The 24,130-nt window shown below is 45.1% G+C and overlaps 1 protein-coding gene across 1 annotated transcript in view; it reads left to right on the top strand.

Moving 5' to 3' along the window:
- LOC134519803 (amine oxidase [flavin-containing] A-like) overlaps positions 1–20,992 on the top strand; it is a 40,903-nt gene extending 19,911 nt beyond the window's left edge. Inside the window, exons 4-15 of the mRNA XM_063344448.1 lie at positions 2,735–2,839; positions 4,097–4,188; positions 7,218–7,359; positions 9,184–9,333; positions 11,457–11,616; positions 12,855–12,951; positions 14,516–14,569; positions 15,488–15,545; positions 15,958–16,055; positions 17,522–17,633; positions 19,107–19,169; positions 19,632–20,992. Coding sequence (XP_063200518.1) covers positions 2,735–2,839; positions 4,097–4,188; positions 7,218–7,359; positions 9,184–9,333; positions 11,457–11,616; positions 12,855–12,951; positions 14,516–14,569; positions 15,488–15,545; positions 15,958–16,055; positions 17,522–17,633; positions 19,107–19,169; positions 19,632–19,787 — 1,287 coding nt within the window. The 3' untranslated portion in view covers positions 19,788–20,992. The remainder of the gene's footprint in view (positions 1–2,734; positions 2,840–4,096; positions 4,189–7,217; positions 7,360–9,183; positions 9,334–11,456; positions 11,617–12,854; positions 12,952–14,515; positions 14,570–15,487; positions 15,546–15,957; positions 16,056–17,521; positions 17,634–19,106; positions 19,170–19,631) is intronic.
- The last annotated feature ends 3,138 nt before the right edge of the window (positions 20,993–24,130 follow it).

Genomic DNA, 24,130 nt, shown 5'->3' on the forward strand with positions numbered 1-24,130 from the left:
AGAACTCTATAAACTTGTTTAAAAATGGAATATTTCAAGACCTTGCCTGCTTGCAGTGAGCTCCTCTGTGAAACATGCTGCCAGAGCTCCTCTGCCTAGTAGGGAGACAATATTAAAAACAAATGAATAACTCACCAGCCCCAGGTCATTTGGGCTAGATTTATTCCCTGCTGTGGAGATATTTGTGCAGAAGATGGAGTTGAAAAACGGATGTGGCTAAGGCTGTTTGGGTCATGCTCTCTGGTGGGCAATGGGAATTTGTCTCCTGGAATTTGTTAGAATTGGGCTTCACTCCGGTCAGCTCCCACCTCTTATAGGTCCGGCCCCCCTGCACAAGGAGTTAGTCCGTCTGTAAACTATTTCAGGCTCTCTGAATTCAGTCTCGGCCTCTTCCAGGTCTGCTAGCACTGTTGTATTTTTCCAGCTTTTCCTCACCTTGGTCTTCAGTCTTACTGAAATCATGGGGGTTTGAACGCAGAAGAGTGCAACAGGTAATGCAACTTTAGGCTGTTAGTTAGCAGTTGGCATTTCATAGTTCTCAGAGGATAAAATGTTTTCCCATTGATCTTCCTGGGCTATGCCATTGACCAAAGATGTGGGGATAATATTTTCAGATCAGTAATGAAAGGATAGTTCTTTTTTTCAAATAGCAGATAAATGAATACTAATTTACGATACGTGTCATTACGGTGGCTGAGGTCGTAAGATTTCTTGATCCGTTCTCAGCAGATTGTGATTATGGTGGTCTAAAGCTAGTATAGAGGTGGAAAATTTGGAGGAAAATATTAGGTAGCCAGGCAGTGGGCAAGTTCTCTCATAAATTGCCCTGTCTACAGCAAACAGGATAGTTTGGGAGCTCCTGAACCTGTAGCTGTTGAACACGGTAGAGTTAATACTGGGAGCTGGAAAAGCTGTTTTGATGCAAAGCTCGGCATGGAGTTACTGGGGGAGATTTTTCTGGGGCTGTTTTTTCCAGCAATATAAGTATTAGGTTTGGCTGAAAACAAGAGGAGGAGAAGACCCTTAGAAGAAGCTGCTTTTTTGGCTTTCTTTTTTATTTAAAAAGAAAGTCCTTCTTTTTTTTTTGAGTGAAGTTAGCCAAGGATAGGTATTTGCAAGTTACACCACTCAGTACAAGCACGGTCACTTGTCAAAAAGCTGCGTGAAAAGAGATGTTACTGGAACAGGGGGAAAAACTCTGGGAAGTTTTCCCTGCTACTCCTGAATAGCAGGCTTATGTTTTCCCTTTGTCCCCTTGGAATATTGACATGACAGAACTTCAGTAATAACTTATCTTCACCTGTTGTTGGGTGGCCTGACAGTACTGCACCTCATCTCTGCCTATAAGGGCAGGATTATTGGTGTTAAAGCTTGTCAAGGAACACACATTGATGGCACCTGCATTCCTCACCGGAATAAAAAGTCTAGCAATAAATGAACGTTGAAGGAGCAGTATTTTATGATCTTTTTGAAAAACAAAATGTTATGCAATAAGAAGAAAATTATTAGCAATTTATTAGTGCTTTGTATCAGGATTTCCTTGTGTGATACAGCATCAGTTTATGGCAGTAAAAGCTCTAGCCATGCAGTGTATCGCTTTGCATGTGGTTTTTGGTCCTCTTTTCTGTGGTTGAACACACAGTGCTCCAAACTGGCAGCGAGAAATCATGCTCAAGGAAAAGGAAGAGGCAGTGTCCTGCAGAGCAGTCCTTTGCTGGTAGTTCACAGAAGCATTTTCTCTGCTCTTGCCATGGCAGCAGTGTGTTTGGCATACACGCATGCACCTGGAGAAGGCTGGAGCAGCATTCCTTACCCACCCTCCTCCAATGTAGCTCTCTAAAGCAGAATGAAGTGGGGATGCAAACTTTTAACACACCTGGAAGGGCAAACATTTAAGAGGCCTGATGAGAACTTTGCCATTGACTTACACGGGGGAAGGTTCAAAGCGATTTAATAAGAGAAAATATTGCCTGCTCATACAGTCCTCTTTCAGATTAAAGTTATCACAAAGAACCAGCTGCTGTTAGATTGTTCGCTTATCGTTATATCACAGGATTATCTGAAACGGTCTTTATTCCTGTTGCAGCTATGTGTCATGCACATTGTAAGTACTGATACCGTTTTTGCAAGTGTACAATTTTTTTTTTTTTCCTGCAGCCAAAAGCTTTCTTTTTGGCAATTTTTTTTTGTTTTTTAGCCTAGCTTTGTCCCAAGGTACCTGACATAATAAAGAGGTACGTTTGGTTTTTATAGGTGAGGTGTACCATAAAGGTGTTCAGACACTTTAAAATGCATGCAATTTTAGACCCATGCAAATTTTGGGATGCACATTTTAGCAAGCAGGCAAATATTAGATTCATTCATATGTAATAACAAAGAATGCTTAGGAACAAGGAATATTATCCGCTTTGCCATTGCCTGAGTCTCCTTAGCCCAGAATTTGACAAGCTGCTTAGAACCTATGTACCTCTCACCATCCCTGTCGACTAAAAAAAAAGTGTTATTGTCCTTTTTAATGTCAGCCCAACTGCCTTTTCCCCTCATACTTAGCTTCATGCATTCCATTGCTTACATGCATATGCCAGGATGGGGGGGGGTGGGGTGGAAGGGAAAAATAATAGGTCTTTTGTGGCAAAAGATCAACCATGTGACGACTTTGAGAATTTTGTGTTCTTGAGTAATGAAGATATGCTTTGTGGTGTTTCAGTTACTTATATTCTTATGCGTATTTTAGGGAAAGTCACGCTATTTCACGGGTATTTCCCCTTCAACATGGAATCCCTTGGTTTATCTGGATTACAATAACTTCTGGAGGACCATGGACAAGCTGGGAAAAGAGGTAGGCTGTGTAAATTGCATCTGTTTCATACAGTGCTCATGTCACCGTGAGTAAATCTGAGTTTGGTTTGGTTTTGGCAGGCTTTTTTATGGCTTCTTTAACGTAAGAAAAAAGAAACTTTCATCAGGAAAGATATCTCTGTTGCCCAGGAATAACGGGACTTCCTCACTGAGAGGGGGTTGGACTAGATGACCTTTGAAGGTCCCTTCCAACCCAAACCGTTCTATGATTCTATGGGAGGATACAAAAAGATCTGGAGGTGTCTGAGATATCTGAATAAATGAGGTCGAACCTCAGTGTATGTACTTTCTCATGCCAGGGAAAACCATTCCACAAGAAGGGTTTTACCCCTTCCCCAGTGGCAGCGTTTTTGAGTAAGGATGATTCTTTTCTGTAGCTGCCTAAGCTGGGCTCCAATTTGGCTTCATAGTAATTTTGTTTCTAAAATTTTATTTCTAAAATTCTGAAACCATAAATGCCTTCAAAATTCAAGGAGCACAACAGCAGATCTTCCTGTGAGCAAAAAGTAGCCCCTGAAGCATCATGCTGTCTTTCAAATATTTATCAGTTGCCTTATAATCTGGCTGTAAGTAGGAAGAAGTCCTACCTTACAATAAATTTCAAGCATAACTAATTGTATTCCTGCAAAGTTCATGGCGTTTGTGTGGTTTTGCAGAATCCAATTTGTATATGATACTACACATTTTTTTTGTCAAATAATAATATTTTTTTTTAAGGTTCAAATATATGATAGTGTCCTCACATGTCACGGTACTTACATGCAATGGATTATAATTGAGTATTTAACTGTTTAAAATAATTTAATGGTATTGAGACATTTTTCCTCCCTCTGTAGTTAACAGAGAGACATATAAGCCTTTAGATACCCATCTGGTAATTGACTGAATCCCTGACTGGAGAAAGAATTTTTTCCCTCAGTTGTTAGAGGACACCAAGACAACTTAATTAGAATAGACACCTCAATTCTGGACGACTAAAGGCGAGGTGAACTATACCCATACGCTGGGACTCACCGGTCAGACAAAGACAGATTTGGTGGTCATGGTACAATTCATGCCCAAAGGTGTGAGTGAAAAGTATTCCGTTTAGTGAATTTATTCCAAATTTAAAGCTATTTGCAGGGGACAAGAGCAACTCCTGGCCAACATATCAATCAACTCTGTGCTACTAACTAGCTATGACCAGGCAATGACATAGTACTGAATAATTTCTTGAATATTTTCCCTCTGTCTCCAGATTCCTCTTGAAGCACCATGGGACGCTCCGCATGCTGAAGAATGGGACAAAATGACCATGAAAGAGCTGATAAATAAGATTTGCTGGACCAAGTACGTGACACTCTATTCATTTTGAAATCCAGCCACAGAATGATAGTGGCTTCCTGGCAAATTCTGGGGTACAGCTGAGGACAGCTGGGGTACAGGCGGTGAGAACACAGGAGGTGTTTGAAATGAGGCTGGTCTTTGTGATGGGCTGTTGTCAGGCGATGGATGAGGGCCTGTGGAGGATAAGGCAGTACGCAGAGCTTGGGCTGGCTGGCAGGTGGGATTAAAGGTGCTGGGGAAACCTTGGGTAAGCTTCAGCAGGCCCATGCACACAGGAGTGACAACGTGCGCTCTTCCCACCACGCTTTCACTTCACTCAGTTGGAGAACATGTACCTTTGTCTTTAGGAAAAGCAACATGCAAATAAAGCTCCGCTTGGCAGGCATGAATAAAGGTCAGTTGCAGGCACAGGCACAGAAATGGAGGCAGAAGGGGGTGAGGGGGCTTCCCCAGCCCCATGGCAGGCTAGGAGCTGTGAAGTGATGTCCTCTTCTGTGCAGTTATCATACGTGTCTGCTTTTACGGAGTGAGCTGTGTCGCATGTACCACGGAGCAGGCAAGTGCAGCTGGCACATCGGAGGGCAGCACGCCATGACAGAGGGCAGCTGCTTTCCAGTGGTCACTTGATGGATGGGGCAGCGTGAGACCCGAGGAAGGGGGAAGTGAGCAGCTGTCGACTCTGGAAACTCTGGAGAAAGTTCAAATGCTGCTCCTTGTTTCAGCAGTAGTGCCTGCTGGGCCTCCAAAACCCTTGGAGAGAAACAAGGCAGCGGAGGCAGACTTTCTTGTTGCCTTTCACCTCCCTGGCTGGTTTGTGCCCGCTCGAGAGGTCCGTGTTCGTCCCAGCAAGCCGGGTGCTGTGTTTGCTCAGCTCTGCCCATTGCAGTGCACCCTCCCTCTGCTCCGGGGAAGCTGCCCTTGAAAGCCAGCCAGCTCTCCTGGGCCTCTTTGCCCAGCAGGGTAGTTTCTCATGAGACGCTGCCAAGCAGATCCTTGAGGAGGATAAAATCTGCTTTTCCAAAATCCAGGGTTGCAATTCTGCTGGTTTTCTTACTCCTGTCGGGATTTTAAACTCCACAGTGTCGTGGCCACTGCAGCCAAAGGCTGCCCTTTACCTTTGCATCATCTGACAGGTCTTCCTTGTTTGTGAGTAGCAGGCCCAACAGAGCATCAACCTTAGTGCGTAGGAAGAGGGCCCAAGGTGATGTATCGCCTAGAAAATGGCCATTGTGTTTTATATGTCGATGAGGGACCACACTGTATGAATGAAAAAAAGGAACGATGCTCAACGTGAGGTGACGACAACTGGAAATACTCTTCTCTGCCTTTCCTTTTTCAATTAATTCTCTTTATGAGGCAAAGAGAAGTGTGCTCATATGAGCACTTGTGTCCCCGCTTGCTGTGCCAGCCCCTGTGCTATTCTCTAACGCTCTCCTCCCTTGTATTCACCATCTTTTATTTGTGCGGCTGCGCTCTGCTTGCCCTTTCATTTTGACTGTGGTTTAGCACTGTGCCTGCAGCTTCCTGACCACAACTTTCCATTTGAAATTTATTTTGCTGGCTTAAACTTTGTTCCAGCTCCATGTGATACGAGGTACGGCCATTTGGACTTTCTCTTGCTCTCTGTGGCATTGTAGTTTTCTTTACAATTAGTTTCATGAGCCATTTGCCTGCAAACTCAGTTATTTTGAACTACTCTTTCTGCTGCAAGTGCACTGTCTCTTCCTCTTCCAGTTTTTACTGTTCCTCTTAGTCAGGGAGCTGGTGGAGTATAAGCAGAACTGGGTTTATAGTGATCTCTCCTGTAACATGCTTCTCTGCAAGACTGCTTCTACTGCCGATGGCTTTGTGGCATTCCAGTTTTAATGGATCTGCTCGGCTGAAATACATTGAAAAACTCAGTAAAAAGCCCTTTCAGATCTTCAAGGCGAGCCCGATTTTTCTACACATAGTTAAAAACTGTAGTGCCCTAAACAGAAAAGCTCTTCCGCAGCATTTTCTATGTGACTTGGGTCAAGATTATAAAAGAAGATTTGTTTGTCATGTGTCATAGATCAGCATCTAATGATTCTGGAGACTCTCTTCACATTTCTCAGGTCTGAACCTACTACAACTGTTTAGCGTCTTGGTGCGTTCAGAATTGTGGCAGAGGGTTCTTGCTTGCAGGATGTTTTCATATCCTGGCTAATGAAATAGAGGTGGCTGGACTTCATACTCAGGGAAATGAGGTTATGAAAGTTTATGTGTTACATATTTTAGCCCAGATAACTTGCAAAGTTCCTTCCTTTAGCAGATGATTATAAATTCATGTTGTTTTATGAAAGTTCACCCAAGTCAAAGACCTTTCACCTTCTTCGCAAAATGATCTCAATTCTCTTAGCAATCTGTAGCCACAAATAAAAGAAATGTGAATAGCCAGGTCCTCGTTTCCTGCTGCTGTAACTCTGTTTATGTTCAGAGGACTTATTGTAGTAGACAGCTGACCCTTTCCTGATATTTATGGCAACGATTGCCAATTTGGCTCCTCTGGGTTATTTGCTGTGTCTGATTCTTGGTTTCACAAAAGGTCTGTGCAGCAGTGTTACATGGGCGATGGGGAATGTCTCGGCCGCATGGCTAGTTGAGTCCCGCGGGACCCATCAGACCTTGGAAATGATGTGCCCGATGAAATCCCCATGGAGGAGAAATGCAGAAGAGTTTCACTAACTGGTTACCAAATGCATTCTCCTGTTGAGAAAAATATTAGCTGTGACGAAAGGAATAGAAGCTGGGAAACCATTTAAAGCAATAACTAAGGTGAAATCAGTGGGATTTCAAACTGAATGGGTAAATGCTGTTGGAGGGAGGGACGTGCGGATAGAAACCCATTGAAACAGTCTTGCTACAGGCTAAAAAATGAGATGGATATAAATCATCTTGGCTTTTCTGACATTGGGAAGGCAGCCCTTATTGAGAATAAAAAAGACAATCCTGACAGCAGTCAGGGAGTCGCATTTACTCAGTGCCTGTTTCTGCTCCTGTGTCTCATGCAGAGCTGCTAAAGAATTTGCCACCTTCTTTGTGAATGTCAACGTCACATCTGAGCCTCATGAGGTCTCCGCTCTCTGGTTCCTGTGGTACGTGAGGCAGTGTGGGGGCACAGCCAGGATTTTCTCTATCACCAATGGGGGCCAGGTACAAAACATCTCATATTCTTCCTCCTCTCTTGAAACCAGAAAGAGCAAGTGGAGTGTCGTACCCATCAAAGGCCCTGCAATTAATGAAAAGAGGTTGAAACACCAAGTTCATGTGGCATGGGAGACAACTGTGTTCTCACGGGATGGAACAGCCCTCTCGGCTAACTTTGTACAATGGGGACTTTTATTAGCTAGGCTTTGGGATAAATGGGGGCAATTTAGTCAATTGTTTTTTCCTGCATTCACTTCAGCACAGTCCTTTTGTTTTGTTGCTTTTTTGCCAATTTGTTTTTATGGGTTACTTAGCACATCTGAATGTTTTCAGGAGTTCAAAGCAAGGGTACTTCAGGGTGAAATGTGTTTTTTTGGCATTGAAGCCTCTTATGGCAAGAGTTGGAAGTAGATAGTAAAAGGCCCTTCCTTCCTGGGAGAGCTCACGTGGCAGCATGTTTTATGAGCTACTTCAGACTGTTTCTCGCCTTGGCCATGGCAGATGCCTGGTTGCCTGCAGAACATCATGGTTTTCATGTGATCATTCTGGATGAAGCTTCAGAAATGGGGAGAGGGAGCTGTCAAAGTAATCTGGATGTGGTATGTCAGCACCCTTTACTAGCCTCTTATCTCAGTTAACGCGGCCTCAGAAAGCACACACAGTATTTCAGACTTAAGCTACCAACAGCAAAAGTGGAAATAGCACCACACCCTTCCAAGTGTGCCGGGAAGGGAGACATTACAAGAAGTTGCCTGGAGAGATGTCTGTTGGGGTAAGACTAGACAACGATGTGTCAAGAAAGATGTAAGTAGAGCTAATGCTGCTCTGAGGTAGGAGCAAGACCTAAGAGCCTTCCACCTCAGGAGCCCCTCAGCTGCATTTGCTGTCCCACATCAGCAGCTGCTAGACATCGCAGCTAGAATTAAAAGTAAAATTAATCCCAAGACACTCGTAGCTAAACAAGACACGTGGAGAGGGGAAAGCTAGACTGGGAAGAGCACTTCTTTTTCTTTGTGCTTGGATAGGGCAAGCTGTCTTGGTTTCTACCATCCTTCCCTCTCCCCTCACCCCAATCAGTATCAGTTGCGCAAAAACGCTAAGCGTTTCTGACGTAGCGGCCACGATGAGTCTTATAAAACTTCTTCAGACAGCCATTTCAGTCTTGCAGCACAAGGCTTTGTGAATCCTTTCCTCCCTGCCAGTACCAGCATCTTATATGTAAAAGTGAGCTGCTTGATATAACGCTGGTGGCTGGTAGATAAAAGAGGGTTAATGCTTCCCCTGAGCCTCTGCACAGACATCACAAGGAAATATATGTCACAGACTGTGCTTTTTTCCAGACAGCAATGTCTTTGTGTCTTCCCAGGGACAGATAAAGCTCATTGCCTGCTGCAGTCGAGGCCAAACCCAGTTAGAGATCTGTCTTGCTTCTGGTGCAGCCTTTCGCTGTACAGATGCGAGTTGCTGCCTGTGTCACACATCACAGTTTTTGTAGTACGGTGATGGGTAAAATACTCAAAACCTCTTTTTAATGAAGTGATATGCTTAGCCTAGCTAGAATACCTGCATTATATGTGTTTGTTCTCTAAGCTTCAAGAGTCTTTAAGCCAGCTAAATTGAGGAAGCCATTGCAAAAGTGGTTTAGGCAGCAATCTCCATTGAGGCTCAGGTTTATGCCTTTGCTCTTCTGAAAGTCTGGGCCTCTTTATGCACCCTTAAGACTTGCAGATTTGGCCTGGAGTTTCTTTATTATGAGCATGTCATATTCAATGTCATTGTGATTAATGCTGGTAATCTTTTGTTTGTGTTTCTTTTCTGTTTGTTTTTTAGGAGAGGAAGTTTAAAGGGGGTTCTGGTCAGATATCAGAGAAAATAATGGAACGCCTCAAAGGCAGAGTTAAACTGGAGAGACCTGTGGTCCGTATTGATCAGACAGGTGATAATGTCATTGTGGAGACTCTAAACCATGAGATATATGAGGTAATTTGATCAGAATAAAAGTAGAGTATGCATTTAGTGGAGGAATACATCTGCTGTAGCTCTTAGCCAGATGTAATCAGGAAGTATCCATTTGTGTTCGTCTATTTCCCAGACTACACTGACACTCTGTGAAACCTGCTTTGCAGATTTATTTATGACTGGGTCTCTTCTTGGTGTTCTGCTAGTTGGTTTCTGTCATTACTGTGCCTTTTCTGCCTTTTTCTGTGATTATATATTTTTACATAGAATCATAGAATGGCTGAGGTTGGAAGGGACCTTTAAGATCAAGTCCAACCTTTAACCTACCCTGACAAAAGCCACTTCTAAACCGTGTCCCTAAGTGCCCCATCTACCCTTTTTTTAAACACCTCCAGGGATGGTGAATCCACCACCTCCCTGGGCAGCCTATTCCAATGTTTAATAACCCTTTCAGTGAAAAAATGTCTCCTAATATCCAATCTAAACCTCCCCTGACGTAACTTGAACCCGTTTCCTCTCGTCCTATCACTTGTCACCAGGGAGAAGAGGTCAGCCCCCATCTCTCTACAACCTCCTTTCAGGTAGTTGTAGAGGGTGATAAGGTCTCCCCTCAGCCTCCTCTTCTCCAGGCTAAACAACCCCAGCTCCCTCAGTCGTTCTTCATAAGGTTTGTCCTCCAGACCCCTCACCAGCTTTGTAGCCCTTCTCTGGACACGCTCCAACACCTCAATGTCCCTCTTGTAGCGAGGGGCCCAAAACTGAACGCAGTACTCGAGGTGGGGCCTCACCAGTGCCGAGTACAGGGGGATGATCACTTCCCTAGTCCGGCTCACCACACTATTCCTGATACAGGCTAGGATGCTGTTGGCCTTCTTGGCCACCTGGGCACACTGCTGGCTCATATTCAGCCGGCTGTCAACCAACACCCCCAGGTCCTTTTCTGATGGGCTGCTTTCGTGCCACTCTGCCCCAATCCTGTAGTGCTGCATGGGGTTGTTGTGACCCAAGTGCAGGACCCGGCACTTGGCCTTGTTGAACCTCATTCCATTGGTCTCAGCCCATTGGTCCAGCCTGTCCAGATCCCTCTGCAGAGCCATTTTAGTTCTGCATTGAGACTATTTCAAAGAAAGGAAGAATAACGTTCCTGTTCATATCCAAGTTTGTGGTTTGGAGAAGAAAAAAAAAAAAAAGACATTTCAAACGCCTTTAGTAAGACGTGAAATGCTCCGTCAGTATGTGATTACCCACAGTGGCACCCACGGGGCGGCAGCTCCCTTCTGCACACAGGGCCCAGCCTGCCACGGGGGTTTGCACAGTGTTTGCGAGTGGCAGACCCAGTGATGGTCTCACCAGTCTCGCCAGCAGCAGTGTTTGGAGGAGAAAGGGAAAGGGCTGTTTGGCAGAGAAGCCGGTCTAAGGATGTTCTGGAGGAGGGACTCCCTCCCTCCTCCAGGCGTGTCTAAACCCTGGAGTTAAAGCCCATGCTTCTCCCTCTGTGCTGGCTGAGCAGCAGCCAAGTCAGAGGAGACAGGCTTCATGCACTCAGTGGCCCCACCAGCGTCAGAGCGCCTGAGAGCAGCAGCGTCTGTTGTGATATAGTGTCACCCTGAGTCCCAAAGCAGAGCGTCCATTGCTCCAGTCAGACACAGGACCTGCAAGAGGGATGGAGCGCGTTCAGGAAAGCTGAAAACACCATCAGTGTCGCTTTTTCTGAATTAGTATTCTGTGAACATGCACAAAAGTTTTTTGGGGTTTTTTTTTGACAGCTTATAATTTCGACAAATGTGTTTCACCTTTTCCTGGGGGTGGTGAAAGGCACTCTTACCTGTGCCGTGAGATCTATCTATCTTGTCCCATTCCCCACCTGTCTCCAGACAAGTTTCGTCTCTAGTCCTGTAGTGTCTGGAAAGCTGTCAAGAATCATCTAACCACAAAACAACATTTTTTTTCCCAGCTTTTTAATCTGAAATGGCAGAATTATTTGGGTCACCTAGAAATATCGGTGTGGGACAGCTAAGCAGCAAAGTCAGGTGTGGGAAAGTTGTTAACAACTGATAAGAGCATCTTCGAAAGGTGTCCTGTGGGCTGAGCTCAACGAGAGGCAGGCAGTGCCTTGTCTGTACTGACTGTGTTTTACGTTTCAGGGCAAGTATGTGATCAGTGCTATCCCTCCCATCCTGACAACGAAGATTCATTACAAACCAGAACTGCCGACAAAGAGAAACCAGTTAATTCATCGTTTGCCTATGGGGTGTGTCATAAAATGCATGATGTACTACAGGGAAGCCTTCTGGGAGAGGAAGGGTATGTGGGGAAAGCGAAGGGCTGGGGAGCCCCATGCTACACTAGTTTTGAAGCTCTGCTGTCTCTCAGGGAATAAATCCGAGGCAGGGTTACATGTGCAAAACCCCCAAACCAAACACACAGATAAGAGAAAGGTGAAGCTCCTTAGAAAGAAAGGAGAGCTCTTCCTCCAAGCCTGAGTGCTCACCTTTTCCCGCAATGAGTTCAGACCCGAATATGATCCCGAATCTCACTGTTGCTAGTGAGGAGGAACGACTGAAAGAACAAGCAAGGTTTCCGCAGGAAGCGTTGCTGAAACCCGCAATGCACGGAAGCGGTGACCCTGCCGCAGTAAGTCCATGCTTCTCCCTGCCAGGGGCAGAGTAAGGGTAGCCAAAGAGAACTTACAGGAGATGACAAGGAGAGCTTAAGGTGTAAGCAAGACTTTTCCCTGTTCTTAATTCTGTTCTACAGACTTGAAAAACTGGAAAAACTGGAAAAAGTAGGTTAGCTTTTTGTTTAAATCAGGATATTTTTTCCATTACTGCAACATCATGTGTTCTGCAGCTTTAATTGATACTGTTTCCAGAGCTACTTGTAGGACCAGATTAGTTTCCACCTCCTATGTAATGATACTGAGAGTTGCACTGGGTGAGACTATTTTTTCACCATAAGAATATAATTTTCACGTTTCAGGGCAAAAACTGGGATTAGAAAGAAATGTAGGCAGATTTATACATCCTTGTCTATATGGGGGGTTTTGTGTGTTCGTCTGAAACATGTACTGATGTGATACTAGATTAGATGGCCCATGTTTCTGCTGCATTACGATTATGGGACACCATTTCTGACAGCCTTATCGTCAGCAAAATCAGTGACCAGATGTAATTCCACTGGGTTTTCTTGCTGCTGTTGTTGTTTTGGCCAAAGTTATTCATAGAATGAATCATCATAGCTCTTGCTAGATTATTTTTAATGTTTATTGCCCCCCAATATAGAAAGGCAAAGGGACTTGCAACAATCCACAGAAATTCCTTGCTAAGTAATAATGGAATTTAAATGTGACTTTTATAAGTCTGTGTACAAAATTTCCTAGAGTCATAGGGAAGCAAAGAGAGTGAGTTACAAAAACACTTCAGACAAGTAGGTATTATTGTACAATTCCTTTTATGGATAATTTCCCTTGCTCGTTACTATCAGAAACAATGACCATCAACAAGTTTCTCTGACAAACATTTCGGTTTCTTTTCCCCTCTTAGGTTATTGTGGTTCCCTCGTCATTGAGGATGAAGAGTCTCCAATTGGAATAACCATAGATGACACGAAACCTGATGGATCTTTCCCTGCCATTATGGGGTTAGGAGCTTCTAGCCCATACTTACAGATGTGTATTTCTTTTTGTATGAAGGAGTAGGAGAAGGAGGGAGAGGGGAAATGGCCAGGTTACATCAGGGGTGCCCACTCCCACAGTCCTCGTAGATGGAGGAGAGCACTTCTGACAAGTCTCTTGTGCTTCTCTAGTTCGTATAAGCTTTTAGGAGAAGCTTCTGCTACAAATAGCCTGATACAAAGGAGATGGCTGGGAAGGAGTTGCTGAATTCAGCTGTAGTTTATTTTAAGCATTCAGTTAATGTTTTTTTGCTGTGGAGTAGATTTAGAAATAAATCCCTTTCTTACCTAGCTTTGTGAACCCGTGTTCGGCTTATGTTGGGCCTTGCATTTAGCTCCTGGGCCAAAATGAAAATCCAGTTGTCCAAGAAATCCTCGTTTGCCTCCTCTTCCCATTGATCTGAGGCGGGACAACAAGCATCAGCTGGTGGTTGAGCAGGGCAGCAGCTGTGCAGTGAAGAAATCAGGATTCTGAAGAAACTGCCAAGTAAAAAAGTTATAGTTGGACAAACAGATGGGAAAATATGTAAAAGCATTGACTGGCTTTTAAAATGGGTTAAGCCAATATGAAAAAACAATATCTACAAATGTTTCCACTGTAATCTGAGGTGAGACTGACAAAAAAAGGCCAATATAAATGTCAAGCAACTACTCCTTAAGTATCTGGCAAGGAAAGCTTGCCACTTCTACTGAGCTACACATGTTTATGGGCATGTCCAAGGCTTAAAAACTTCCGTGACCTGAGAGCAATAAGCTGCCTCCAAACCCCATATGGCAAACAGTTTCCTGCTTTCTCCTGGTGGATTTATGCAACTTTCTAAAACAGCACAGGAACATACTTCATCCCCCAGGTATCTCCACTAAGGTCAGATGACCTAATCACCAAATCTGTTTCCTTCAAGCTAAATAAATATTAATGCAAGTTCTTACAGGACTGGTCCGTGACACTGTGTGGTGCTTGTCGGGGCAGCAGGCTCCCGTCGCTTATTACCACCTAATGACACAGGCAGTGGTACGGCCAGCTGTCTTCGAGACTTCAAAGGCTCAAGAAAACTTAGGGTCTCAGTCCTTTTGGATAAGACTTAGGTATAAAAGGGTTGGCAGTGCAGGCTAATTTGCTGGACACTGTTGTCTCTCTGCCCACTTTGGGTATTACTTTGCTTTCCCTTGTCAGTGGGGATGGGGAGTTCATTCCCACAGAGCGAAGTGAGGCCTGTGCTGGCAGCTTTGAAAACACACTTGCAATCTGCAACTTTCTCATCTGGTAGCTGCCAGGCAGTCCTCTGCGCCTGCCCCTGGGAATGCCTGCTCTCCCTTTCAATTAACTCCACAGGGTGCCCTGCACAGGCCTTCTCACCCGTGTGACTTGTAATTATTAAGTGATGAGGTATGATGATAAAATGTCAAGCCCATTACGTACCGGTAAAGTGCTTTGCTTGTCTTTTTTTTAGAGTAATTTCAAGCAAGAGCTTGCGAATCAGCCGGGGTGCTGACACTGCATGATATTTATATGCCATATTTTTCTTTTTAGTTTCATCCTTACCAGAAAGGCTGTTAAACTGGCCCATCTCAGTAAGGAAGAGAGGTAAGAGTTCAGAAACTGTAAATGTTTCAGAAGTCAGTCAGTTCTCTGGGATGCTTCCCCACAGAAATGTGTGTGAAAACACGTGTGCATCTGCACGTATACACGTGCTCAGTGCAACTACCAGTACTAGAAACTGGGGCAAAAATTGAGCTTTTGGCACAAACAAGCCAAGACACTAATAGTAATATCCATCCAGTTATGGATATTTCTCAGTTTCCAAGTCCTGCCCACTCTTCCATGTTATGACTTATCAGCTCTGTATCTCTGTGTGAACTGAGAAGATTTTTTCCAAAGACGTTTCCTGACTGCATCCTCACTGAATGATGCTCCACCCCAGGGATATAGGGAGCTGACATACGTAGTTTTGGGTGTCCTTCACGTTCAGACTGAGTGATAAAATTTTTAAACCTCCGTGTTTACAACAGTATGGTTCCTTCATTAGTCTGTGAAATGAACAAACGGTACTTTCTAAATGCGATTTTTGGTACACATGCGAGGAGTTCTACTTAGGAACGTGAGTAGTATTCTCCAGCTGATATTTTGTTCTTAGCTATAGTAAATCTGTAGGGATTTCATTGATTTATATTGCTTCTCTTCTGGTCTTACACCAGTGAATGTGAGAATGAATTGGTTCTGCATCCTAAAATAACTGTACAAAGATTTATTTTTTTAGGGATCATTGCCAAAATCAACCTACATTTCCCATTCCCTGGGTCCACTTTGGATGTCACATTTAGGCATCAGCATTTGAAATATGTATGTTAGGATAAGAACTTGAAATCAGACGCAAAAACAAAGCCAAACCCACTTTCTTTCCAATGTATTCCAATAAATGTGATTATTTTTTTTAAGAGCAATAACCAAGAGGATTTTTTCCACCGTTTTTTTTTTTCTGACTCTGATTTTATTTTCATCTAGGAAGAAGAAGATCTGTGAGGCATATGCCAAGGCAATGGGGATGGAAGAGGCTTTACATGTAAGAAATTAGTGCCTGTTTTCACCTCTGTTGTACAGATGTTGTACATCTGGAGGAGGAAGCCAAAATTCCTGCTACCTAAAATTGCATGTTGTGCCATACAATCTGTACTCTCAAGGGAAGGACAGCAGCATCTAGTACAGGAAGAAAAGAGCTGCCAGTCTCACTCTTTACAAGAAAAGAGAAGGCAGTGTATGCTTTTATTTGTCCTGTCATTTCCCCATGGGAGGCTAGTGCTTCTGTAAAAATGCAAAGATGTGTTTTGTGCGGATGAATGACATTAGCCAGGTGACACGGCATTCCTTTGACACATATCCTTAGCCTGTTTTTCCCCTTCTTCAAAGGAAATCGGTTTTTTATTTCCAGTTTCTCTGCCACTGTTTCACTCTCTAATATTTGCTAATTCTTGCAGCCTGTGCATTATGAAGAAAAGAACTGGAGCATGGAGCAATATTCAGGGGGTTGTTACACAGCCTACTTCCCACCAGGCATAATGTATTCTTACGGAAGGTAAAACAGAGAATGCTTTACTTTCTAATTTACATTTCTTAGCTCGTGTACAGTGATATACCTTATGCAACAAACTTACGGCATATGTAGCATACTGGGGGAACTCCAACCCTCTTTCTGTTCCCTTGCTCCCCAGCTAACAAGGATCTTGCTATTGACTTTAGTAAGAGCAGAGTTTCTTTTGTGACTTTCAACAAAATAAATGCATAGTCACAAAGGGACCTGCTAGAGCCAGGAAACCTTTCCCCACGAGGTTACTTACAGTATTCGTTGCTACGCAGTATTTGCAGTAGATCCCTTTAAGGCTTTCTAAGACCTTGAGGGCGCATATCTTGAACAGATGAAGAGTCTCCACTGACTGCTTAGGAGGAGCGCCGGGTTCTGGTGAAGCCCATTGAGTCACATCACAAGGGGAAGACACAAAACCCTTACATGAAACCTCATTCGCTCCTCCCACTCAGCAAAGCCTCCCATACCCTCCCCACGCAGAATTGCTACATTCCTAAAGGCAAGTATTAGATAATACTGATTAATACTTGGTATATCACTGAAAAGCGTGTGGAAGGCACGGTTCAGCACATAATAGGAACAACCAGACAAATCTTGTATCCGTAGCCAAAGACCAGACAAACCGTGTGGCACATTGCAGCGTGAGCTCCTTAGCGTGTCCATCACGGAGTTACACCCTGCCTCTGTGCCAAGATGCGAGTGGGAAGAAGCCATCCCGTGCCCAGCCTCTGCAGTTGTAATTTATCTGAACACTTGGTAGTGATGGGTGAGGCCTCTGACCTGGGGAAGCTCGTGTCAGGCAGACAGGGAAAACCTAATTGGGGTTAGATGGGAGCCCTTAGAGGAAGCAAATCTCTCTATGGGAAAGGGAGCTTATTACCTATGGCTGGGTTGACTGGGATGTTTGTGCAGCTTGGCACGGCTGAAGGGCTGGCTTATATGACCTTACGGGGCGAATACAACTCTCTGAATGCTGAGGCCTTCAGCTGCTGTCCTCTTTTGGCAGGACCTGCAGCCAGGCAAGTCCAGCCTCCAAACAGAAGCTGGTATTAGTGACCCATCACTGCAAAAACATCATTCACGTCCCATTGTAACGGCAGGATAACAACAAAGCTGCCATGCAGAAGACATAAATCTGTCAGCTGCCACGCATTTCTGGAGGCTGTTAGGATTATCCCTTATCCCAGCGCTAAAATAAGGCTCCTATTACTTTGCAGAGAAACTGGGCACACTGATTTATGCCTTAGATTTTTTTCTTTCCCAGATCTCGAGTTTTGTGTACAGAAGCAAGTAGGTGGTCATGCAGAGACAGCTTAGTGCACCATGCTCTCCAGCCCAGGTCTGCAGGAATTCTGAAGAACTGAAGTTGAGCACTCCATCAAAGCCCATAAATTGCTTTTAGAAGGATCATCACCTTGCTGCTACTTGTCATCTGACATTCTCCATTTGTTTTGAAGGATCATTCGCCAGCCTGTTGACAGAATCTACTTTGCTGGCACAGAGACAGCTACCCAATGGAGTGGATACATGGAGGGGGCCGTACAGGCAGGAGAGAGAGCAGCCAGAGAGGTACAGACTTTTGGTTTGCTTTCAGCATCTCTAGTGGAAGGTTAAAAAGGATTAAGTACAGCTTGGAGGCTCTGATTTTGTGCATCACACTCTGTAGTTGTGCAGAGCCTCCTAGAATTGATGGGAAAGAATCCCAGAAAAGGATGTGAACCAAAGCCTTTTTTTTTTTTTTAACTTTACTAAGTTTGTTATTGAATAACATGAAGCCAAGAATCTTACCCAAATCAGAACATTACACAGTGTGTTGCTGCACTGGAGACTTAAAACGAAGCTCATGTCTAGATGCCTCATGTCTAGAGGAAAAAACCCTCCAACCTGATGCTGCCCTTAGATATACTACCTCAATTTCTAACAAATTAATCACTGTATGTTTTAAAAGTAATTTAAGTCATTACAAATGCTCACAGCCATTTCCTGTGTAGCAATCTGGAAATCTGAGCATTGTTCTCATTTTTCATCTATCCCTTCTGCTTCTCCTTTTATGAGAGAGTACCATTAGCTCAGCTTTATGAATTCACAATGGGCGGCTCTGATAATGTCTAAATCTCCTCAGAATGACACGCATTGGGCTGGGTTCCCAGTCACAGTGAGATCCCTTTACAACAGTCTGGAGGGAGGGGAAAAAAAACATTAAAGGGCGTACGTTAGAGTTACAACTGCTGTATGACAGAGCCATGGAGCTGTTATTTAAGGGAAAATCAGCCCTTTGCTTCCATTTGATAGAAAGTCATATTCACCTTATAATCCTCATCACTTGCTGTTTCAAGTCACCTAATTTCTCTTTTCTCCATGACCGTGAGCAGTAGTTACAGAGACGGTTCGCTGTCTCTTCTGGAGACATTAATTTGCCACTGAGAACGTCCATGATTATTAACATCAGTTTATTCTCAAGAAAAATCCTCTAACAGCTTTGTACTGCCTGAATAGCCAAGAGAGAACTTCATAATTGTGTACTTGGAAAGCCCCAGAGTTGTATCTCTCCTCTTTCTAGTTGGTGATCCAAGCAGCATCACTTCTAACAGGCTTTGAGTCCCAAGTGTGTGGCAGTAACCTCACCTTGCTATTTCTCAAACAGTCATGTGAAAAAGCATTTTTACTTGTACTCAGGAAAAAATTTTAAGTAAACATCTGGAGAAGCTGTAGTTCGTGTGGATTTCTGAGTGAAGTCCTGCTTTTTACAAATGACTCTGTGAAACTGTCCTTTTATCCTTAAAACACTGATTAGGCCCACAATGGTTTGATGACCAGCTATCATATAGTTACACAAACAACCAAAACTGCTTCCTTCTTCTCTCTTTGCTGATATAAACAGAGAAACCACTATACAATTTCTGGTTCAAAGCACTTTCAGCTAGTCATAGTTATGCCTTTTATCAACGTCACTTTGCTCTGATTTGCTCTGCTTTTCCAAAACTGAAAGTAGTGTGGGTTTTCATTTCTTCTCGCGTGGTACAAATATCTTTTTTCTTCTAGATATTGCATAGTATGGGGAGGATCTCAGAGAATGAAATTTGGATGCCAGAGCCAGAGTCAAAGGTAAGCCAGACTTTCTCGTTGTCACCCAGTCAGGTGTGCACCCCTCAGGCTGCGGTCCCTGCTTCATCGAGGTTTCAGTTACCTCACATGCATCATCCTTTTTTTGACTCATCCAAGGACTGTTGTTACCCCTGTCTGAGGGGTGGATGGCCAAGACCCAGGGACAAGGATCTCAGAGCCCGGGGGACTGCAAAATGCGGGAAATCAGCCTAGTTCTGCTCAGTCCTAGGCCATGGTTTTAAGCCAAATATAACCTCCTTCCAGTCACAAGTCACTCCAGCTTTGCTGTCCCATGGATGACAGAAAATATGCATTTGACAGCCCTGACCCTCCTTCCCCGCCCCGCGACCTGGTCCTTGGGAAAAACCTGTGATCTGCCCAGCCTAGCAGGGGACGTTTGCCACGTCCCTGCTCCCGCGGTGAGGGAGACCCTGCTGTGGTACCATCTCCTCTCTCCCGCAGGATGTCCCAGCCCGACCGTTCACCACCAGCTTCTGGGAGAGGAACCTGCCGTCCGTGCCGGGACTGCTGTGCCTGCTTAGCTCCACCGTGTGTTTCACCTCTGTGGCTGCTGTGGGGCTGTTTGCCTATAAAAAGGGACTACTAATTAGAAACTAGTGGGGACCACACGTCCTGTGGAAGCCGCGTACTCCCTCCTCTTCCCTTTTACCAGATGAGTGTTATTTTTGGAGAGAAGTGGCATGGACAGCTGGAAAGGGCAAAAGTTGTTCTCCTTGTGATTTTTCTTTTTAGTACCATAATTAATGCATCAAATCTACTGCAGTTGCTACCAGCTAAAGAGAAATAAATCAATTGTGGGGGTGTTTTTCAAATTTGCCTTTTCCTGTCCATTTGTTTTGATGGGACATGATAATATCGATGTTATATTCCTAATACAGGCAAGGCAAAATGCAGTCACACCTTTCCTGAAAGGCAGAGAGACCTTGAAGAATGCATTCATTTCCACTTGCTGCTTTATTTTTTACCAGATGAGATAATAAATACCCTTATGTATTCACCTCGGTTAGCGGCTCAGAATATCTGAGACTATTCCCGTAACATCCCCGCTGCACAGAAGAGATTAGCATGCCAATCAGACATAGAATTGCCAAATTAATTTTCAAATGCATTTGATTAATTATTAATCATGGCAACATGAAACTGAACCGCGAGCTGGTTGAAAAGCGGTAATTAGCACGAAGCAGCTCGCTAAACGGTGAGAGAGGAAGCCCGAGTGGACTTTATTCTGCCCGCTACCCAGCAAACATCTGCGCTTATCTGTTTTGCAGGGTACCCGCATCGCTGCGGCACGGCCACAGCCACGGCGCGGCTCTCGGTTGCTTCCTGGCCCGAGAGCATCCAATCCAACCGAGCCGTTCGCTGTTAAAGCGGAGTGAAAGGAATTAGCAAAGTTAAAGCCCCTCCAACTTGCAGCAGGTGCTGGCTGTTATTTTCCGAATGGCAGCAGCTTCCTGGCTCCCTGTCAATTCCTCGTTTTGCTCGTAATCTGTACCGCCTTCCTCCAATAAGGAGAAATATATTTGGGGCTTGAATTACTGCCTTGTAAATTACAGTAATTGGATGCATCTGCCTGTTCCGCTGTTATTATGTACATGATACACTTAAAATAATCACTTTAGTGTTTAACTGAAGTCTGGAATATATGTTTCACAACGTACCATCATTATGCGGTCTTTTTGCCATGAAATGTGAGCGTTGTATGTGTCCATGAACTCAACTGTCATTCAACATGGGTAAAATGTGCCTTGCAGTAGCCCTGCAACCTTGGTAAGAGGAGCTCTTCTATAAACTTTTCTTCAGATTCTTTCTCGTGTTGTTTTTTTCTGAGTTTTTGGAAGGTGGTGTTCCTCTAGTGCATTAAATCACTCGGCACATCACATGCAGCAGCCACGAAATCCTTCCCCTGCTCGATATGATCCAGGTCTATATGCCAACAGAAATATCTGCCTACCTAAGATGACTTCACTCCTGGCCTCTGCTTCAACCACATTCATGTGTCCTCTTGTTTTTTTTCTACAAAAGCCTTGTAGACACCGTGAGTGCAGACCAATCTCAGCTGAGGTGCTGGTGGGTTCCAACCCAGAAGCTGTTTCCAGAGGGAAGGGATGCTTCAGGTGGCCCCTTGTCATCGGATGCGAGCAGGTGCCCACGGTGCCGGTGTTAAGCACCGCACAGAAAAGGTTGTGCAGACAGTACATGTCCCCTGAGCTACTTTGTTCATTGTTTGCAGGCATTCTGTGCGAGGATCAGCCAGCCGCTACCGGTTTCTCTGGGGGTAAAAAAAGCATGAACAGATTATTTATAAGACTATCTACATTTCCAGCTTCGGCTTTCCCGTCTACCTTGAACTTACACATGCACTTCGGGCTACACACGCTAGAGAGAATAGTCTCAGTAGGAAGCAGCAATGTTGAATTTTGAACACACTAAACTGTAATATTAAATGCTTGTTTAAAGGATTTTTGACAGGTCGTTTGACAGGTTGGTTTTGCATCCACTGTAGGAACATTTTAAAGGGCGGAAAAATGACTAACGTGAATTACTGTTCTCCCCGGCTCCAGCCGTTACTGACAAGGATTCCTGTGCTCCAGGACTACCCCTGCATGCAGCCTGGCACAGCCCCAGTGCCCGCCCCAGGGCTCGGGAAGGGAGCGCAGGCTCGCTCCTGACAAGCCTTTTGTGGTGTGCAAAGGTTCTGCACCGTTACACGCTTCCCCCCAGGGGCATATTTCCACCACCTGAAAAGCACTATCTGTATCTGTTCAAAAATATTCATCCATATGCGTATTTGCAGCAATTAGAGCCATTCATTACTTTCCCGACTTTAAGCTTGACATCTGAATTTCACAGCTTTTGTGTGCGCGTGCAAAAGGGACCCCAAATCATCTGGAATACACCCATGAGCCGACACCATCCAGCTTGGCTTTTCACCTTATCCACGATAAGGTGGATCACTCGATTTGGCTGAGCGAGTTTCAAACTGTTAAGCAGGGCCAGGTACTACAACGTTCCCCGCTTCGCAGGGAAAAAGCACGTCTCGCTGCTGTGGGAGTGGTAAGCGGCAAACTGAAATGAGAGAGGTTGATTAAAATTGGCATTTGTGAAACTCCTGCAGCTCCCAGGCACCACGCTGCTGCAGCAAAAGGGCAGCATTTGTCAGAGATTATAGACCAGTTTCCATCCTGCTTTAATGCCCTTTCTGACAATCAGAACAATTTCCCTGTTTAAACATTAAACATTTAGCTTAAATATTAAACAGCCAGGCATCTTTCTTAAACCAATTTTGAAACGGAATGGGACTGAGTTTATCACCGCTGACAACTCTCCAAGCGAGCTGCTGCTGTTATTAAAACCATGAGGCTGAAGCACCGTGGAAACGCCTCTTTCTTCTGGGGACCGAGCGGAGTCCTCACGCAGGCCGTGGGGTGGGAAAGCCTTTGGTGACCTTCCCTAACCAGGGGCGCTCAGCGTCCCAGTTTTTGGAGGGAGAACCTCCTTGGCGGAAGGAGGGAGATGCTCCGTCCTCCTAAAGTAAGGGGTGAGACGGGAGAGGCCAAGGTCCGCGCCAAGTCCATGAGCACCAGGGTGGGAACTGAATGGCCTGGGAAAACGGGAAAGCCTCAGGTGAAAAGGCTGCTGTTTGGTGCTTGGGAATAAAGCCAAGACCAGAGCGAGCACTGGCAGAAGGAGCAGCAGAGGGGAAAGAGAGAAAAATAATTTAAAAAGTACACTAATCCTCTGTACTAGCAGTGAAATAAGAAGTGCCACAGAGCAGATAGTTCAGGCGGTGCGAAATAAGCAAGTGGAGACGGTACATGTGAGAGAACCTGCCTGTTTTTTAATTAAATTGCAGGTTTTGCTTACAGATACCACAGCAGATGTGCCCCAGCCCCTGACAGCGTGTCACATAATTAGCCTTTCAACACCTCTGAGAGCCACCAGAAATTGGCACAGAAAAATACTCCTGTGAGACTCTTGTGCTTCCCACCTCCTTCCTGCCCTGCTCCCCTCGGCTGCCGCTCCTGCCTGTGCAGGGCAGCACGGCTGCCCCCTCCCCGCTGCCATCAACCAGCCCCGTGGGGAAGGAGACCTTGAAACAGGGCAGGCTGCTGGGCCACCAGGAGCTGGGTGGGCAGGAGGTGCAGGAGGGGAGCCGCTGTCTGGCTTTTTTTGCGTCATTGGTCCCGCAAGGCTTTCCTTCCTTCATCATCCACCCATCATGCAACCTCCAAAATGCCCAGTGTGGGAACTGACAACCTGAACCCCTCTGGCTGCAGACCTACTGTATGAGAGGTCTGGGAAGGGGCCACCATCACGAGGATGAAGCGCCCGGTGGCAGGGGCTGCATGCTTTGGTGCAGTGAACGTGAACCTCCCCCAGGTCAGGCAGCGTCCCTCCAGCCATGCCCCTCAGCTGGGGCAAAGGGGAGGTATGGCCAGACTCACCTGGGTGACAAAGGTCCATCCAGACTCAAATCCACCCTGGGCAAGGAAGTGGTTCCAGCCTGTGCTTGGTCTCTTCAATAGTCATTCACCAGCAATACTTTCCAGTCCATGTTTGATCCAGCCCCCAGCTTCATGCTTGATCTTTTTGCCCAGGATCAAACATACCCCCAGCCACTGGCACAAATTACCATTATATATTTGAATGAAAATACCACCTGGGGGATGTGCCAAGGTAGCACAGTCTGATGGGCCGGAACGTACAGGTTTCCCACCAGTCGGTTCCCACATCCCATTGACCAGGTTCTGCTGCCTAACAGCAGGAGCTTTCCCTGGCCAGAAACCACGCCGGGAACAAGCTGGGGCCTGGTCTGATGTTCTCTGCACAGAGCTCAGCTCCCAGTTCCTGACAGCAGCATCAGGACACAGAAAAATGGACACATCCAGAGAGTAGTCTTCTCTGGAAACATTATTTTAGTTGGTTCTTTTCCTTTTGGG

The sequence above is a fragment of the Chroicocephalus ridibundus genome, chromosome 1, assembly GCF_963924245.1.
Source record: "Chroicocephalus ridibundus chromosome 1, bChrRid1.1, whole genome shotgun sequence".
NCBI lineage: Eukaryota > Metazoa > Chordata > Aves > Charadriiformes > Laridae > Chroicocephalus > Chroicocephalus ridibundus.